The sequence below is a fragment of the Aquarana catesbeiana genome, linkage group LG04 (genome assembly GCF_042186555.1).
Source record: "Aquarana catesbeiana isolate 2022-GZ linkage group LG04, ASM4218655v1, whole genome shotgun sequence".
Classification (NCBI taxonomy): domain Eukaryota; kingdom Metazoa; phylum Chordata; class Amphibia; order Anura; family Ranidae; genus Aquarana; species Aquarana catesbeiana.
The window spans coordinates 411,177,303-411,194,727 of NC_133327.1; the positions used below are offsets into that span (position 1 = coordinate 411,177,303).

Consider the following 17,425-nt stretch of genomic DNA (forward strand, 5'->3'; position numbering starts at 1 on the left):
GCCGTTTTTTCAGCGTAGGGGGGCTTCCCTTTAAAATCCATACTAGACCTAAGGGCCTGGTATGACCCGCGACGGGGCTCGCAAGGTGTCAATCTCGACCGATAAAAGCGGCAAGATTGACTTCCTTTTCTAGTCCCGTCGCACCTGAGTCACGTTCAAAATGAACGGACTTGTCCATGTGTGGGCAAGTCCGTTCATTCTGAAAGTCCGCCGTAACTCCGGCGAAAGTCCGTCGGAAAGACGGGCGGACTTAGCCCGTCGGAAAGACAGGCGGACTTAGCCCGCCGGAAAGTCCGGTTGTGTGTGGGCAAGTCCGTCCGTTTTAAAGTCCGGCGCACCTGGCAGACAAAGTCCGTCAAAGTGTGCCGGACCAAGTATGCCAGAAAGTCCGATCGTGTGTACGCGGCATTAGCATTCAAAATGTTTTTTTTTTTCTTATGCAGAGAAGCTTTGGTATAAAAAGGTCAATGAAAAGTAAAAAAAAAAGAAAACAAAACATGGGCAAGTTTACCATACCTTCTTAGAACGACGTTGAGAAGTGCATTACCAACTTCTTTCCCAGGAACAGCCAAAGCCATGAGCTCAACGCAAGTGACGTGAAGGGCGTGAGCTGCTGGATTAGGGAACTCATTAAATCTCCAATCACAGTTTGGAAATGGGCCAGGAGATTTTCCTGCCATAGGTGACCAATGTTAAGGAAAAGTTCCACAGTATCCTCCAATAAGACCACCACATGGTTGAATCAGTATTAAACCCAAAAGCAAAAAAAATATATTGCAGCTTACCAATCATTAGATGTGGTGGCTGCATTTGTTTTCTATTTCTAGGCTTTGTTTTCTCTTTGTTTTTACCTGGGGATTTGGCAAGTAACACACCTCCTGTATTATCAAGCTCCCAACTCTGGATGGAGGAGCAATAGAGACACCTTTGGACACCAGCATCGTCAGTCGGACAGGTAGGGGAGTGTTATATTTACTAGCAGATTTAGATACACTAACAAACTGAACATGAACTCCAGTGCACACTTTATACGCAGTTAGAACAAGAGTTGTGTTTTTTGGGGGGGGGGGGATAAAGATTTTACATAAATAAAAGCTGATCATTATAAGCACCCCCGACAGTGGTACATGCATTGCAAAACAGACTTACTGGCCAGCAAGATCACCAGGTTAAACTAAAGGAGGGGTAGCCTAAAAAAGAAAACTAATGCAGACACATCTAAGAAAAAATGACTAATGCAAACTCATCTAAAAACTGTTAAGCTGCAATACTGCTTTAAAACATCATATCACTAACTTCTATTAAACATCTTTGTTCAAATAGTATTTGAAAAGAAACCTGTAGTTTTATGACACCTATGTTTTTCTGAGTCACAACTCACCTTTTAGTTAACCTGCTAAATATTGGAATAATAAAACTATATCTATTGTGCTATACAGCATGAGTGTGCGTATATCTATCTCTATATCAATCACATATACACACAAAAATTTCATGTAATGTTAAAGGTATAGTGATATTACATAAACTTATTTATAAAGGCCTGTTATATGTATGTACATTGGGAGTAATTTTTAATTGTTACATATGTAGATTACGTCCAGCTTGGTAGCGCTGTACGCCGACTAAACTGCTCCTCCAATCTCAGGTTATGGTTCTGCTCAAGTTCATAATGATTTGATGGGCATTGTATAATCTCCTGTAAACAAATCCTGTAATTTATACTCTCTTACAGCAGTAGTAAACTCTGCTTTGTCACTTTTACCTACAGATAAGCTTATAATAAAGCTTACCTGTAAGTACAATGAATGGTGCATGTTTAGGACATATTCACATATTTTGTAGCCAGTGACATCACTGGCGCATGCACACTGCGTTCTGAATTAAGGGCACACAATGTGCTGTCAATCCAGAGCTCTGTGCTGCGACCGTGATTCCTGTGCACATGAGCAGGAGTGACGTCATCGCAGTGCTGCCAAATGGCTGGAGCCCGTAAATCCGTAAGCAAAACCAGTTGGCAGATGAAATCTCTGGCAGCGGCCGCTGGAGCAAACTGTTTTATAAAAAAAAGTCTTTCATAATGTACTAGTATGTGATGCATACTAGCACATTATGCCATTAACTGTGCAGGGAGAGCAGAATTTTTTTTTTTTCATGTCAAGACATAACTACCACTGTAAAATTCAAAAAGGGTGTTGAACAGTGCAAGCAAAATAAAAAAAAAAAAACAAAACTCTTTAAATGTGGAACTTTAGTCAATAATTTTCATTTGCTTTGAATGCTGTAGGGAAAGGCTAGAAACGCTTTCAAGCCTACACTACTGTCTTTGGCCCTTATTAGAGAATTCATCCTCACTTTGTGCAGAAAAACCCAAAATATGTAAAAAATTTCTAGAATAGGATGCAAGGTTTATCTATTAGTGGGGGCTCCTTTTCCAATGACTTGCCCTCACTGTGAGGAGATTCTCCTCTTGCTTTTTGTCCTGCTTCTGGATAAGTGAAGTAAAATTCCCCCAACGGAGATACATACAGGCAGCCACACAAACCTGACCCAGACAGAAGACAGTAAGCCAACAATGTAATATTTGTGCAAAACAAGCTTATAAAAAATGCAAGGCTTCTTGGCAGAAAATAAATAAAACACGAAAAAGGATATTGTCAACCAGTCGACCAATCAGTTTGCAGTAGTAGGTGTCATCTGGGATCCAGGGATTGTCCTCCCGTGCATTCATGCCATATTTGAGATACAGTTCACTCAGGCACCACCCCGGAGGCCGGTTATCCTTTAAAGAGCCAATTATGGAATGGACCAATTTGCGCTTCAAGTTTGTTCGATCTCGAAGGTGGACTTCATAGTAGTGCAGTGTGTTGTATAAGTAAGTGACCGGTCGATCTAAAGCAAGTCATTACAAAACACAAATGTTAATGAGTTGGTCAACCTAAATCCATATTTAGGCTTCAGACAGCAACTGGTCAATTTAATAATCAACTATCAACATTGAGATCCCTCTGATGCTTTCGAAGCTCTCTGCGGACCATGGCTTTTGCTGTAGGATGCGACTAAGAAAATGTCAGGAAAGACCTACTAGAACAACTGAACTTTATTTGGGGTTAATCAGAGGCACTTTAAATGATGACAGTTGTGTACTGACTCCTATTTAAAGAGAGTTTGAATGTGATTGCTTAATTCTGAACACAGCTACATCCCCAGTTATAAGAGGGTGTGCACACTTATGCAACCACATTATTTTAGATTTTTATTCCCCCCCCCAAAGGATTTCAGTCTGTTGTTTAACTGTGTTGTACAGTTTATAGGTCACATTAAGGCTCTATTCACACCATGGCATTCCGTTTTTCAAACAGAATCGACATGAATGTCGCTCAACGAATTGCGGTAAAATCACACAAAGCAGGACACCCGATGCCCAAAAGAAGTACAAGAACTTCCCATAGACACTCCTAAACCTTGTGGATAGCCTTCCCAGAAGAGTTAAAGCTGTGATAGGTGCAAAGGGTGGGCAAACTTAATAAAGAACCCTTCGGACTAAGACTGGGATGCCATTGAAGTTCATGTGCCCGTAAAGGTAGGTGTCCCAATACTTTTGGTAATATAGATGAGCAATCACCTCCTCTTATTTTTCATACACCACTGTGTATTCTGATTTTGCAGATATTCAAAGTAATCAATGAGCCTATCCCTGGGTTTAGCAATCATTCCTCCTGCTCTTTACACAGCACTGTACTCTCTGATTTAGATATTCAGATACAAAATCAACCCCTGGCTATGTTTGGATGCAAAAAGTAATCACTTTTTTCTTGTTCTTACATATGCAGTCTTTTTTAATATGAGTGGATGCTTTCATTCAGTTGCAGAAATATAAAATCACCATTTGAACATGGAACCATAAGAAAGAACGTTTATCTCACAGTTTATAGCAACTTGTAGATGATTCAAATTCTTTTCTTCCACAGCAGCGCTATTGCGTTCTGCCAGCTAGGGGATGCACGGCTGCCTTTTCAACTGGCAGAACACACGGATTATTGCTAGTGACTGAAGCCACAGACAGTAAACACATGTAAAAAAATCCAACAGGCTGGTTGTACACAAGTCATTTGACTTGGGTAAAACAGTCTACCCATAGATAGATCAAATCTCGGCTGGTCCCTGTTGAATCCATGTATGGCTAGCTTTAGTCTATAGTATGCAGAACTCTGCTCCTGGGTGTCTGTCTCTCTCCTCTCAGTCTCTCCCAATTACTTCCAGGTTGTTTCTCAGTAACAGTAAATACACTTTCCTGTCCAGATGCTTTTTTTCTGTCTACTTGGAGTTTTCAACACTCCTTCAAGCTCTTTCTGTAAGGCAGGCAAAACATTATACACTTTTTTCCGTTCAACAAGCAGTGAATGCACACATTAGAGGCGGATGGGGGGAGAACTCCAGCTGAGCTATTGTATTCTTATGGTTGGGAGCCTTCCCTGCCGTCAGAACACAATGACAAGTGTTGGCGGCTACAGCCAGCGGCACCGAACGTCCCAGAAAAACCCAACAGGGTGGATGTACAAAAGTCAAACAATAGATCAACTTCTGTACAACCAGGGTTCCTATACATCACAAACAAAACCAAAAAAAAGACTTCCCAGCACACTTACTGCCTGCCTGCAAAACAACCAAATTGGCCCTAAACTGTTAGCCAGGACCAATTCGGTTGTTTTGCAGGCTGGTCGGTATATGTGCTGGGAAATCTTTTTTGTTTGTGATGTGCATTGTCCTTCCATGTGCACCTTACTGCTAAGGCCAGTTATAAATTGGGTCTGTTGTCACTTTTTTGTACAGCTGCACAATTTTCATGCCAGGGACGCACAGGATGCCTTTGCTGCCTGTGGCTTTGAGGGGTGGGCTTCCTCCAGGCACACCTGCCCTTAATCTATCCATTCTAATATGTGCTCCTGCTATGGCGGCTCTGGAAATTTAGAGTTAGGACTACAGGATATACAAAAGTCCCTTGGCGTGGGTCCTATGGCTTACGTATATATCTGCAAATGTGTGCAGGCAGTTTGGTAAGTGTGCTGGGAAATCTTTTGTTTATGATGTGCACTGCCCTTATATGTGCACCTTACTGCAAAGGCCCATTATAGACTGGGGTGATTGCCACTTTTTTTGGACAGAAGGGTTCCCATACATGGATCAAAATTTGGCTGTTCCCTGCTAAACGAGCCACATTTCAATCTATTTATGGCTGGCTTAAGTTCAGAAGAAAAGAAAAAAGGCGCTTCTTATTGCTTTGTGCACTGGTGCACAGTCATGTTGGCACAGGAAGGGGACATCCCCAAACTGTTCCCACAAAGTTGGAAGCATGAAATTGGCCAAAATGTCTTGATATGCTGACGCCTTAAGAGTTTCCTTAACTGGAACTAAGGGACCAAACTCAACCCCTGAAAAAAACAACCCCACACCATAAACCCCCCTCCACCAAATGATTTGGACCAGTGCACAAAGCAAGGTCCATAAAGACATAGATGAGTGAGTTTGGGGTGGAGGAACATGACTGGCCTGCACAAAGTCCTGACTTCAACCCAATTGAACACCTTTGGGATGAATTAGAGCAGAGACTGCGAGTCAGGCCTTCTCGCCCACATCAGTGCCTGGCCTCACAAATGCGCTTTTGGAAGAATGGTCAAACATTCCCATAGACACATTCCTAAATCTTGTGGACAGCCTTCCCAGAAGAGTTGAAGCTGTTATAGCTGCATAGGGTGGGCCAACTCAATATTGAATCCTACGGAATAAGACTGGGATGCTATTAATGTTCATGTGTGTGTAAAGGCAGGCGTCCCAATACTTTGGTGATATAGTGTATCCTAATAGACGCTATATATTGTAATTTCAAAACTTGTCATATTAGAATAAATAGTTTAAATACTGGAAACAATCACTGGGATTTGCATAGTGTATTTGAAGTCTGATTTAAGGCATGCATAAGGAGGACCATTTAAAAGATGTTAAATTCTAAACATGGAAAAACCCAGCACAATAAATAAGGCAAAAATAAAGAACAAACCATGAAACTTGTACAGGCCCCCGAGATGGTCAAGTAAAGTTTCCAAAGATTTAGAGACAGGAAGCAGTTCCAGAAATCGATGGATGACGATGTCAAACACGGGCAAGAACCGTAGGCACACATTTCCAAAGTAGATGGGGAGGTACTGGGGCTGAATCGGCACTGGTGGGTTAACTTGCTCTGCGAGGCCTTCAAAATACAGTTTTTCCGGGTATTTCTAGGAACCAAAAATTACAATGATCACAATTACTGTAGAGAATAAAAAGAACAGTAGATCTTTTTTCAATGAATATTGTCACATACGCTAGAAAATAATTTTAGGAGGCTCATTAAAGATCTGTAAAAACATGCACATCTCTTTTCAACACTGCAAAAGTGTTCATTTGACATGTGCTGTGCAAATGTATGCATTACGGGTGTAAAAACTATCTCTGAAAAGTCTTATGGTGAAAAATGCTCACTACTCACTACACTTCTCAGCAGTGTTCATAGGGACTCTAGAATCAGTGTTCCACAGTCTCTTAGTACCTCAGGTGCCAAGCTAAAATGAACGCTAGACATAAAAATGACATAGTTCACCCTTTACAAAAAAGAGAAAAAAATATGTGCCCTTTTTTTTGTTTTTTTTTTTTCATCTATTGTTCTTAAGCACCTAAGGGTAGCTCTAATGCTTTAGAGATCTAGATATTCAAATGAGCGAGAAGATAGTGTAAAAAAAAAAAAAAAAAAAAAGTCTACTCCCAAGCAGTTAACATTTTCATAACAAAATGACCATGATGTAATTACCATCACATACAACCTGCTAAGCTCTCTATTGGTTAATGAAGTCTGCATATTAAAAAGGATTAACATGGGAATATACAGTATAACCATACCCTCAGTCTAAATCTGGGCAGAGACAGATATAAATGCAGCTGGTTCAGTAAGAACTGGCCAAATTTCATTCTGTGTGTGGCTGTCCCGGTTCGACAGATCTATTTTTGTCGAACGGACATGATGGAAAACTTATTTCAATCAGTGGCTGCAGCCACTAATCAGTGTAATCTGACAGTGGAGAGTGCTGCTGTCCGAATACAAGGTCTGACTGGGGGGGTACCCAAACTAAATTCGCATCCTTCTTTTCCCACAAGTAGAGCTTTCTTTTGATGGTATTTGATTGCTTCTGCAATTTTTTTTTTTTGTGATATAAACGGGAAAAGACTGAAAATTTTGAAAAAAAAATGATATTTTCTACTTTTTGTTATAAAAAATCCAATAAACTAAATTTTAGTCACACATTTAGGCCAAAATGTATTCAGCCACATGTCTTTGGTAAAAAAAAAATGTCAATAAGCGTATATTTATTGGTTTGCGCAAAAGTTATAGCGTCTACAAACTAGGGTACATTTTCTGGAATTTACGCAGCTTTTAGTTTATGACTGCCTATGTCATTTCTTGAGGTGCTAAAATAGCAGGGCAGTACAACCCCCCCAAATGACCCCATTATGGAAAGTAGACAACCCAAGGAAATTGCTGAGAGGCATGTTGAGCCCATTGAATATTTAATTTTTTTGTCACAAGTGATTGAATAATGACAAAAAATAAAAAATTGACACAAAGTTGCCACTAAATGATATATTGCTCACACATGCCATGGTTATACAGTATGTGGAATTACACCCCAAAATACATTCTGCTGCTTCTCCTGAGTACGGGGATACCACATGTGTGAGACTTTTTGGGAGCCTAGCCGCGTACGGGGCCCCGAAAACCAATCACCACCTTCAGGCTTTCTAAGGGTGTAAAATGGTGATTTCACTTCCTCACTACCTATCACAGTTTTGGAGGCCATGAAATGCCAAGATAGCACAAAACCCCCCCAAGTGACCCAATTTTGGAAAGTAGACACCCCAAGCTATGTGCTGAGAGGCATGTTGAGTATTTTGCATATCTCGCTTTTTGTCACAAGTTTTGAAAATTTAAAAAAGGAAAAAAAAAAAAAAAAAACATTTTCCTTCTTTCTTCATTTTCAAAAACAAATGAGAGCTGCAAAATGCTCACCATGCCTCTTCGTAAATACCTTGCAGGGTCTACTTTCCAAAAAGGGGTCATTTGAGGGGGGGGGGGGGGGACTGAACTGTCCTGGCATTTTATGCACAACATTAGAAGCTTATGTCACACATCACCCACTCTTCTAACCACTTGAAGACAAAGCCCTTTCTGATACTTTTTGCTTAACCACTTGAGCCCCGGACCATTATGCTGCCTAAGGACCAGAGGTCTTTTTCCAATTTGGCACTGCGTCGCTTTAACTGCTAATTGCGCGGTTATGCAATGCTGTACCCAAACGAAATTTGCGTCCTTTTCTTCCCACAAATAGAGCTTTCTTTTGATGGTATTTGATCACTTCTGCAGTTTTTATTTTTTGCGCTATAAACGGAAAAAGACCGAAAATTTTGAAAAAAAATGATATTTTCTACTTTTTGTTATAAAAAAAATCCAATAAACTCAATTTTAGTCATACATTTAGGCCAAAATGTATTCGGCCACATGTCTTTGGTAAAAAAAATGTCAATAAGCGTATATTTATTGGTTTGCGCAAAAGTTATAGCGTCTACAAACTAGGGTACATTTTCTGGAATTTACACAGCTTTTAGTTTATGACTGCCTATGTCATTTCTTGAGGTGCTAAAATGGCAGGGCAGTACAAAACCCCCCCAAATGACCCCATTTTGGAAAGTAGACACCCCAAGGAAATTGCTGATAGGCATGTTGAACCCATTGAATATTTATTTTTTTTGTCCCAAGTGATTGAATAATGACAAAAAAAAAAAAAAAAAAAAATATTTACAAAAAGTTGTCACTAAATGATATATTGCTCACACAGGCCATGGGCCTATGTGGAATTGCACCCCAAAATATATTCAGCTACTTCTCCTGAGTACGGGGATACCACATGTGTGGGACTTTTTGGGAGCCTAGCCGCGTATGGGACCCCGAAAACCAATCACCGCCTTCAGGATTTCTAAGGGTGTAACTTTTTGATTTCACTCTTCACTGCCTATCACAGTTTCGGAGGCCATGGAATGCCCAGGTGGCACAACCCCCCCCCAAATGACCCCATTTTGGAAAGTAGACACCCCAAGCTATTTGCTGAGAGGCATATTGAGTCCATGGAATATTTTATATTTTGACACAAGTTGCGGGAAAGTGACACTTTTTTTTTTTTTTTTTTTTTTTTTGCACAAAGTTGTCACTAAATGATATATTGCTCACACAGGCCATGGGCCTATGTGGAATTGCACCCCAAAATACATTTAGCTGCTTCTCCTGAGTATGGGGATACCACATGTGTGGGACTTTTTGGGAGCCTAGCCGCGTACGGGGCCCCGAAAACCAATCACCGCCTTCAGCGTTTTTAAGGGCGTGAATTTTTGATTTTACTCTTCACTGCCTAACACCGTTTCGGAGGCCATGGAATGCCCAGGTGGCACAAACCCCCCCCAAATGACCCCATTTTGGAAAGTAGACACCCCAAGCTATTTGCTGAGAGGCATGGTGAGTATTTTGCAGCTCTCATTTGTTTTTGAAAATGAAGAAAGACAAGAAAAAACTTTTTTTTTTTTTCTTTTTTCAAATTTCAAAACTTTGTGACAAAAAGTGAGGTCTGCAAAATACTCACTATACCTCTCAGCAAATAGCTTGGGGTGTCTACTTTCCAAAATGGGGTCATTTGGGGGGGTTTTGTGCCACCTGGGCATTCCATGGCCTCCGAAACTGTGATAGGCAGTGAAGAGTGAAATCAAAAATTCACGCCCCTTAGAAAGCCTGAAGGCGGTGCTTGGTTTTCGGGGTCCCGTACACGGCTAGGCTCCCAAAAAGTCTCACACATGTGGTATCCCCGTACTCAGGAGAAGCAGCAGAATGTATTTTGGGGTGTAATTTCACATATTCCCATGGCATGTTTGAGCAATATATCATTTAGTGACAACTTTGTGCAAAAAAAAAAAAAAAAAAAAAAAAAAATTTGTCTCTTTCCCGCAACTTGTGTCGCAATATAAAATATTCCATGGACTCGACATGCCTCTCAGCAAATAGCTTGGGGTGTCTACTTTCCAAAATGGGGTCATTTGGGGGGGTTTTGAACTGTCCTGGCATTTTATGCACAACATTTAGAAGCTTATGTCACACATCACCCACTCTTCTAACCACTTGAAGACAAAGCCCTTTCTGACACTTATTTTTTACATGAAAAAGTTTTTTTTTTTTTGCAAGAAAATTACTTTGAACCCCCAAACATTATATATTTTTTTAAAGCAAATGCCCTACAGATTAAAATGGTGGGTGTTTCATTTTTTTTTTTCACACAGTATTTGCGCAGCGATTTTTCAAACGCATTTTTTGGGGAAAAAACACACTTTTTTAAATTTTAATGCACTAAAACACACTATATTGCCCAAATGTTTGATGAAATAAAAAAGATGATCTTAGACCGAGTACATGGATACCAAACATGACATGCTTTACAATTGCGCACAAACGTGCAGTGGCAACAAAATAAATACATTTTTAAAAGCCTTTAAAAGCCTTTACAGGTTACCACTTTAGATCTACAGAGGAGGTCTACTGCAAAAATTACTGCCCTCGATCTGACCTTCGCGGCGATACCTCACATGCATGGTGCAATTGCTGTTTACGTTTGACGACAGACCGCCGCTTGCGTTCGCCTTAGCGCAAGAGCAGGGGGCGACAGGGGTGCTTTTTTTTTTTTTTTTTTTTTTCTTTATTATTTTTTTGCTTTTTTATCTTATTTTTAAACTGTTCCTTTCATTTTTTTTTTTTTTTAAATCATTTTTATTGTTATCTCGGGGAATGTAAATATCCCCTATGATAGCAATAGGTAGTGACAGGTACTCTTTTTTGAAAAAATTGGGGTCTATTAGACCCTAGATCTCTCCTCTGCCCTCAAAGCATCTGACCACACCAAGATCGGTGTGATAAAATGCTTCCCCAATTTCCCAATGGCGCTATTTACATCCGGCGAAATCTAAGTCATAAAATGCTCGTAGCTTCCGGTTTCTTAGGCCATAGAGATGTTTGGAGCCACTCTTGTCTCTGATCAGCTCTATGGTCAGCTGGCTGAATCACCGGCTGCATTCTCAGGTTCCCTGTTGAGACAGGAGAGCCAGAGAAAAACACGGAAGACGGTGGGGGGGGGGGGGCATTCCCTCCCACGGCTTGTAAAGGCAGTCTAGAGGCTAATTAGCCGCTAGGATTGCTTTTACATGAAAGCCGACCGCTGGCTGAAAAGAATGATACCAAGATGATACCTAAACCTGCAGGCATCATTCTGGTATAACCACTCAAAGTTGTGAATGGCGTACCTGAAGACAAAAAAATGGTTAACAATAAAGCACAGTAAACAATAAAGTATAAATAATTACATACCTGAAAAACAAACATGATAAAACATAATAACAATAACAATAACAATAACAATAAAACACTGCAGAATAGAATACAGTAAAAAAAGAGCAGAACAATAGAGAGAGAGAATAGAGAGAGAGAGAACAATAAAACGACAACTATTTTTTTTTATTTTATATATATTTTTTTTTTTTTTACACTTTTTTTGTAACTAACTTTTATAACTGTAACCGGTTCCAGGTTCGGGTCTCTCAAAATGCGATGGCATCTTGGGAGACCCTGTGAAAGTGTGCCTAGTCTGTGCAATGCTGTACCCTACGCTAATACTCAACTAGTGTATGGTAGCGTTCAAAACATTCACCAATGCAAAGACCAGGATTGTCAGGACAGAAGGGACAATAATAGCGGGTGTCACGCCTATATCCGCGTTTGCTGCAGACACAACATCTTTTTGGGGGGGGTTCGTTGGGTAGGGGTACTCGGGAGCACATAAAAATGCCTCTCATGCAGCCGACTGCATTTCGTTGGGGGATGTGAATGGGGGAAGTACGGGCGCTGCAGAAGTGGTGGGTTCCCAATTAGGATTGGCGAATGCAGCAGGAAGGGCACTATGGGCACGACGGGCCTGTGTTGGTCTTCTTGGTGGCAGCGGGACACTACTTGTGCTTGTCACCTCACCAGCTTGAACTGCACTTATGGGACTCGCCACGTCACCAAGTGTTACTGCAGTGCTGGTTTGACTACGACCGGGGTGTACTAGGCCGCTGGTGCTTGCCAGTTCAATAAAAAGCTTCCAAAAAAACTGTTAGCGATCGCAGGGATCAGGCCTGACTCTGCGAACGCTGCAGTTATGCGTTTAGTGTTTTGTAAGTGACAGTGATCGATCGATACTGCACTTGGGTGGGCTGGACTGGGCCGGGCGGAGGGGCAAAACGCAGGTGCTAGCAGGTATCTGGGTTGATCCCGCTAACACTGCGTTTTTGGGAACCCTAAACTGCTGGGGACGCTAGTATAGATCTGATCTGATCGGATCAGATATTGATCCGTTCAGATACTATACCACTAAAGGAGGCGTATGCTGCGTGCGTGGGTGTTAGCGGTACTGGCGCTAACCTGACGCTGCCTGGGGCCGGTGCTTGCTAGTTCACCAAAATGCTACCAAAAAAACTGTTAGCGATCGCAGGGATCAGGCCTGACTCTGCGAACGCTGCAGTTATGCGTTTAGTGCCTTGTAAGTGTCAGTGATCGATCGATACTGCACTTGGGTGGGCTGGGCTGGGCCGGGCGGAGGGGCACAACGCAGGTGCTAGCAGGTATCTGGGCTGATCCCGCTAACACTGCGTTTTTGGGAACCCTAAACTGCTGGGGACGCTAGTATAGATCTGATCGGATCAGATATTGATCCGATCAGATACTATACCACTAAGGGAGGTGTACGGTGCGTGCGTGGGTGTTAGCGGTACTGGCGCTAACCTGACGCTGCCTGGTGCTTGCTTGCCAGTTCACCAAAATGCTACCAAAAAAACGGTTAGCGATCGCAGGGATCAGGCCTGACTCTGCGAACGCTGCAGTTATGCGTTTAGTGTTTTGTAAGTGACAGTGATCGATCGATACTGCACTTGGGTGGGCTGGGCGGAGGGGCAAAACGCAGGTGCTAGCGGGTATCTGGGCTGATCCCGCTAACACTGTGTTTTTGGGAACCCTAAACTGCTGGGGATGCTAGTATAGATCTGATCAGATCAGATATTGATCCGATCAGATACTATACCACTAAGGGAGGCGCATGCTGCGTGCGTGGGTGTTAGCGGTACTGGCGCTAATCTGACGCTGCCTGGGGCGACGCATATCACCGCCGGGCGATCAGGGGGCTAAACCTTTATTCGGTAATAAACGGCGGGTGCCCTGACACTATAAAAAATAAACGAACTAACCTGCGTCACCCGTAACGGTTATACGGTGATCAGTGGTGAAAGGGTTAACTAGGGGGCAATCAAGGGGTTAAAACATTTATTAGGTAGTATATGGGGGTCCCTGTCACTATAAAACGCTGACGGCGAACCTAAATATTTACCTCACTAACTAGCGTCACCAGCGACACTAATACAGCGATCAGAAAAATGATCGCTTAGCAACACTGGTGACAGGGGGTGATCAAGGGGTTAAAACTTTATTAGGGGGGGTTAGGGGGGTATCCTAGACCTAAAGGGGGGTAATACTCACTGTCCCAACACTGTAACTGTCACAAACTGACACCATGCAGTAATCAGAAAAAAAAAAAAAAAAAAAAAAAAAAAACCTGCTGGTGTCAGTTTGTGACAGGGGGGGGGGGGGTGATTGGGGGGGGATCGGGGGGCGATCGGGGGGGGGATCGGGGTGTTTTGTATGCCTGGCATGTTCTACTGTGTGTGTGTGTGTTGTGCACTCACATTGATGTCTTCTCCCCTCGGCGCTGGAACGGAAACTACCGAGCCGAGGGGAGATGACATCATTTCCTTTGCTGCTGTTTAGCATACAGCAGCAAAGGAGTGTTCCCATTGGCCGGCGGCGATCGCGAGGGGGGGGCCACGAACGGATGGCCTCCCCCTCATCTCGGATCGCCGGGGAACAGAACGGGACCGCTTCGGGCACCGGGGGGGGGTCCGATCGGACCCCCCCACCCGCGAGAGGCAAATCACGTACATGTACGTGATTTTGCCTGCCCGTGCCGCCTTGCCGACGTAAATCGGCGTTAGGCGGTCCTTAAGTGGTTAAAAGAAAAATATTTTTTTTTTTTGCTAAAAAATTACTTTGAACCCCCAAACATTATATATTTTTTTTTAAAGCAAAGGTCCTACAGATTAAAATGGTGGGTGTTGCAATTTTTTTTCACACATGGGCAACATTTCACACATTTTTTGGGGGAAAAAAAAAAAAAAAACACTTGAATTTTAATGCACTAAAACACACTATATTGCCCAAATGTATGATGACATAAAAAAAGATGATCTTATGCCGAGTACATGGATACGAAACATGACATGCTTTAAAACTGCGCACAAACGTGCAGCGGCGACAAACTATATACATTTTTAAAAGCCTTTACAGGTTACAACTTTAGATTTACAGAGGAGTGATCGACTGCCCTCGATCTGACGCTCGTAGTGATACCTCACATGCATGGTGAAATTGCTGTTTACATACGACACGAAACCGACGCTTGCGTTCGCTTTTACGCGTGAGCACAGGGGGACAGGTGTGCTTTTTTCTTTTATTATTATGCTTTTTTTCTTTTATTTTTTAACTGTTTGTTTCTTTCAATTTTCTTTTCTTTAATCATTTTTATTGTTATTTCAGGGAATGTAAATATCCCCTTTGATAGCAATGGGTAGTGACAGGTACTCTGTTTCGAAAAAATTGGGGTCTATTAGACCCTAGATCTCTCCTCTGCCCTCAAAGCATCTGACCACACCAAGATCGGTGTGATAAAATCCTTTCCCAATTAAGCGGTTTATAGCCGACGAAACCTAATTCATGAAATGCTCGAAGCTTCCGGTTTCTTAGGCCATAGAGATGATTGGAGTCGTTCTGGTCTCCGATCAGCTCTATGGTAAGCTGGCGGAACCATCAGCTGCATTCTCGGGTTCCCTGGTGGGACAGGAGAGCCAGAGAAAACCATGGAAGACGTCGGGTGGGGCTAAAAGCAGTTTAGAAGTCAATCAGCCGCTAGGATTGCTTTTACATGAAAGCTGACCGCTGGCTGAAAAGAATGATACCAAGATGATACCTAAACCTGCAGGCATCATTATGGTATAACCACTCAAACTCCAGCAACATACCAGTACGTTGCTGGTCCTTGTTGGGCATATATTGTAATGTTCTTTTTTTCATGCAGCAGGTGGGCTGAGCAAAAAAAACAAAAAAAAAACAAAAAAACAAAAAAACAAACAAAAAAAAAGATTAAACGGTGGGTATGCCCACCATTAGAATACTGCCCTTCATCCACCCACTTCTAATGATGGGCATACATGCACCATTTTTTTTTTTTTTTTTTTACTGTGGTGGTGAAATCACCTTCTACAGTGCTGGAGTCACTGATTTACGATCGTGAGAGCAAACACTGTTGCTGTCAAGATAAATAAACCAGTGCTGCAGCTGAATGGCGTAATTGAAAAGCAAATAATAGTAACAATAAAACATTAACTCAACAAATCAACTTATTTTTTTATTGCAACCTGTACCTAAAAAAATATATGCCAAAGCATGGGTGCAATCCGCCCCTAATGTTAGGTGCAAACTTCCCCTCCACCCCTGCCCCCAAACTTTGGCATATATGCTCTTTTTTTTTAACTTTGATGGTCAAATCACCTCCTACAGCACTTGAGTCACGGATTTACGAATCGTCAGAACAAATAAACCTGTGCTGCAGCTGAATAGTGTACCTGCTAAGCAAATGATGGTTAACAATTAAACAAAGTAACATTAGAGTATAACAGTAAGACATACCATACCTGCAAAGCAAACACAATAAAACACAGTAAAAATAAAAAACATTACAGTTCTAAAATACAGTAACAATAGAGAGAACAATAAAGTGGACAATAGAGAGCGAACAATAGAGAAGAAAAAATAAATAAACGACAACTCTTTTTGGCTTTATTTTTTCTGTGTTTTTTTATTCTTATTTATTTTTTTTGCACTTATATAAACTGTAACTGTAAACGTTCCAGATTATGGTCTCTCAAAAAGTGATGACCATCTCATTTTTTGAGACCCTGTGTAAGTGTGCACTAGGACTGTGTAGTGCTGTACCCTATGCTAATACTCCACTAGTGTGTTTTAAACAGTCACCAATGCAGAGACCAGGTTGGTCAGATCAGGAGGGACAATAAAAGCAGGTGTCACATCTAAATCCGTGTTTTCCACAGACTCGACATCTGCTTTGGGGTGTTCTTTGGCAAAGGGTACCAGGTAGGACATATACAGAAAATGCCTCTCATGCAACCGGCTCACTGCATTTGCATTGGGAAGTTGGGCCACAGCACCGTCTGGAAACAGAAGGGCTGTGATGATCTCTTCCTGGAATTTTAGGAAAGATCCAGGTCATCCTGAAGCTTTGTATAGCACATAAACGTTCAGAAGAGCCAATTGAAATAAACATACAGACACTTTTTTGTACCAGCGTCTGGCCTTACAGGCAAGTACGGTGCCAACATCTGGTCGTTTAGGTCTACCCCTCCCATATTAAGGTTGTATTTGTGGACACAGAGGGGTTTCTCCACAACACCAGTCGCTGTTGGAATTTGCACTGTCATATCTGCGTGAAGGGATATCCAATTCACTGCAAGCAAATTATTACATCTCAAGTCGGCTCTCTCCCCCATCTAAGTCAGGACTCTACAAGCAGTTGGGGGAAGCCCGGTGATTAGATCGCACGGTGCCACACGTGCCAATTCCACAATCAAAAAGGTAACTAAAAAGTGGCACGCTTATGCAATAATTGTCCACTTACAAGTGGAACCCCATTCTGAATATGGGTGACAAGATGTCCCACACAATCTTACTAGCGCTCCCTATGTAGTCTGGGCAGTTCTCCGGCTCCACGCAACTATCTCTTCCCTCCTAAACTATAAAACTATATGGATAGCCTGTTGCCCTGTCACAGAGCTTATACATCTTGACCCCATATCTGGCACGCTTGCTGCGAAGATACTGTTTGACAGACAATAGGCCAGAAAATTTAATCAGGGACTCATCAACGCAGACAACTTGATCGGAAGTAAACAAGGCTGAAAACTGTTGGTTAAAGCGATTTACGAGGGGCCAAATTTCGTAGAGTCATTTAAATCCAGGGTCACCCCGAGGACAACAGAGTTCATTGTTGTTGAAGTGCATAAATCGCAAGATATGATCGTATCGTGTCCTGGTCATGCAAGCAGAGAATACGGGCATATGATGAATTGGATCAGTGTACCAATATGACCG

General features: G+C 42.1%; 1 protein-coding gene across 2 annotated transcripts in view; it reads right to left on the reverse strand.

Annotated features, from left to right (window-relative positions):
* The window catches only part of MED23 (mediator complex subunit 23), a 151,868-nt gene that overhangs the window by 28,990 nt on the left and 105,453 nt on the right, over positions 1–17,425 (reverse strand). For both annotated transcript variants that reach the window (XM_073627286.1, XM_073627285.1), the window contains 3 exons: positions 6,059–6,275; positions 2,656–2,892; positions 517–682 (listed from right to left, as the gene is read on the reverse strand). In XM_073627286.1, coding sequence (XP_073483387.1) covers positions 517–682; positions 2,656–2,892; positions 6,059–6,275 — 620 coding nt within the window. The remainder of the gene's footprint in view (positions 1–516; positions 683–2,655; positions 2,893–6,058; positions 6,276–17,425) is intronic.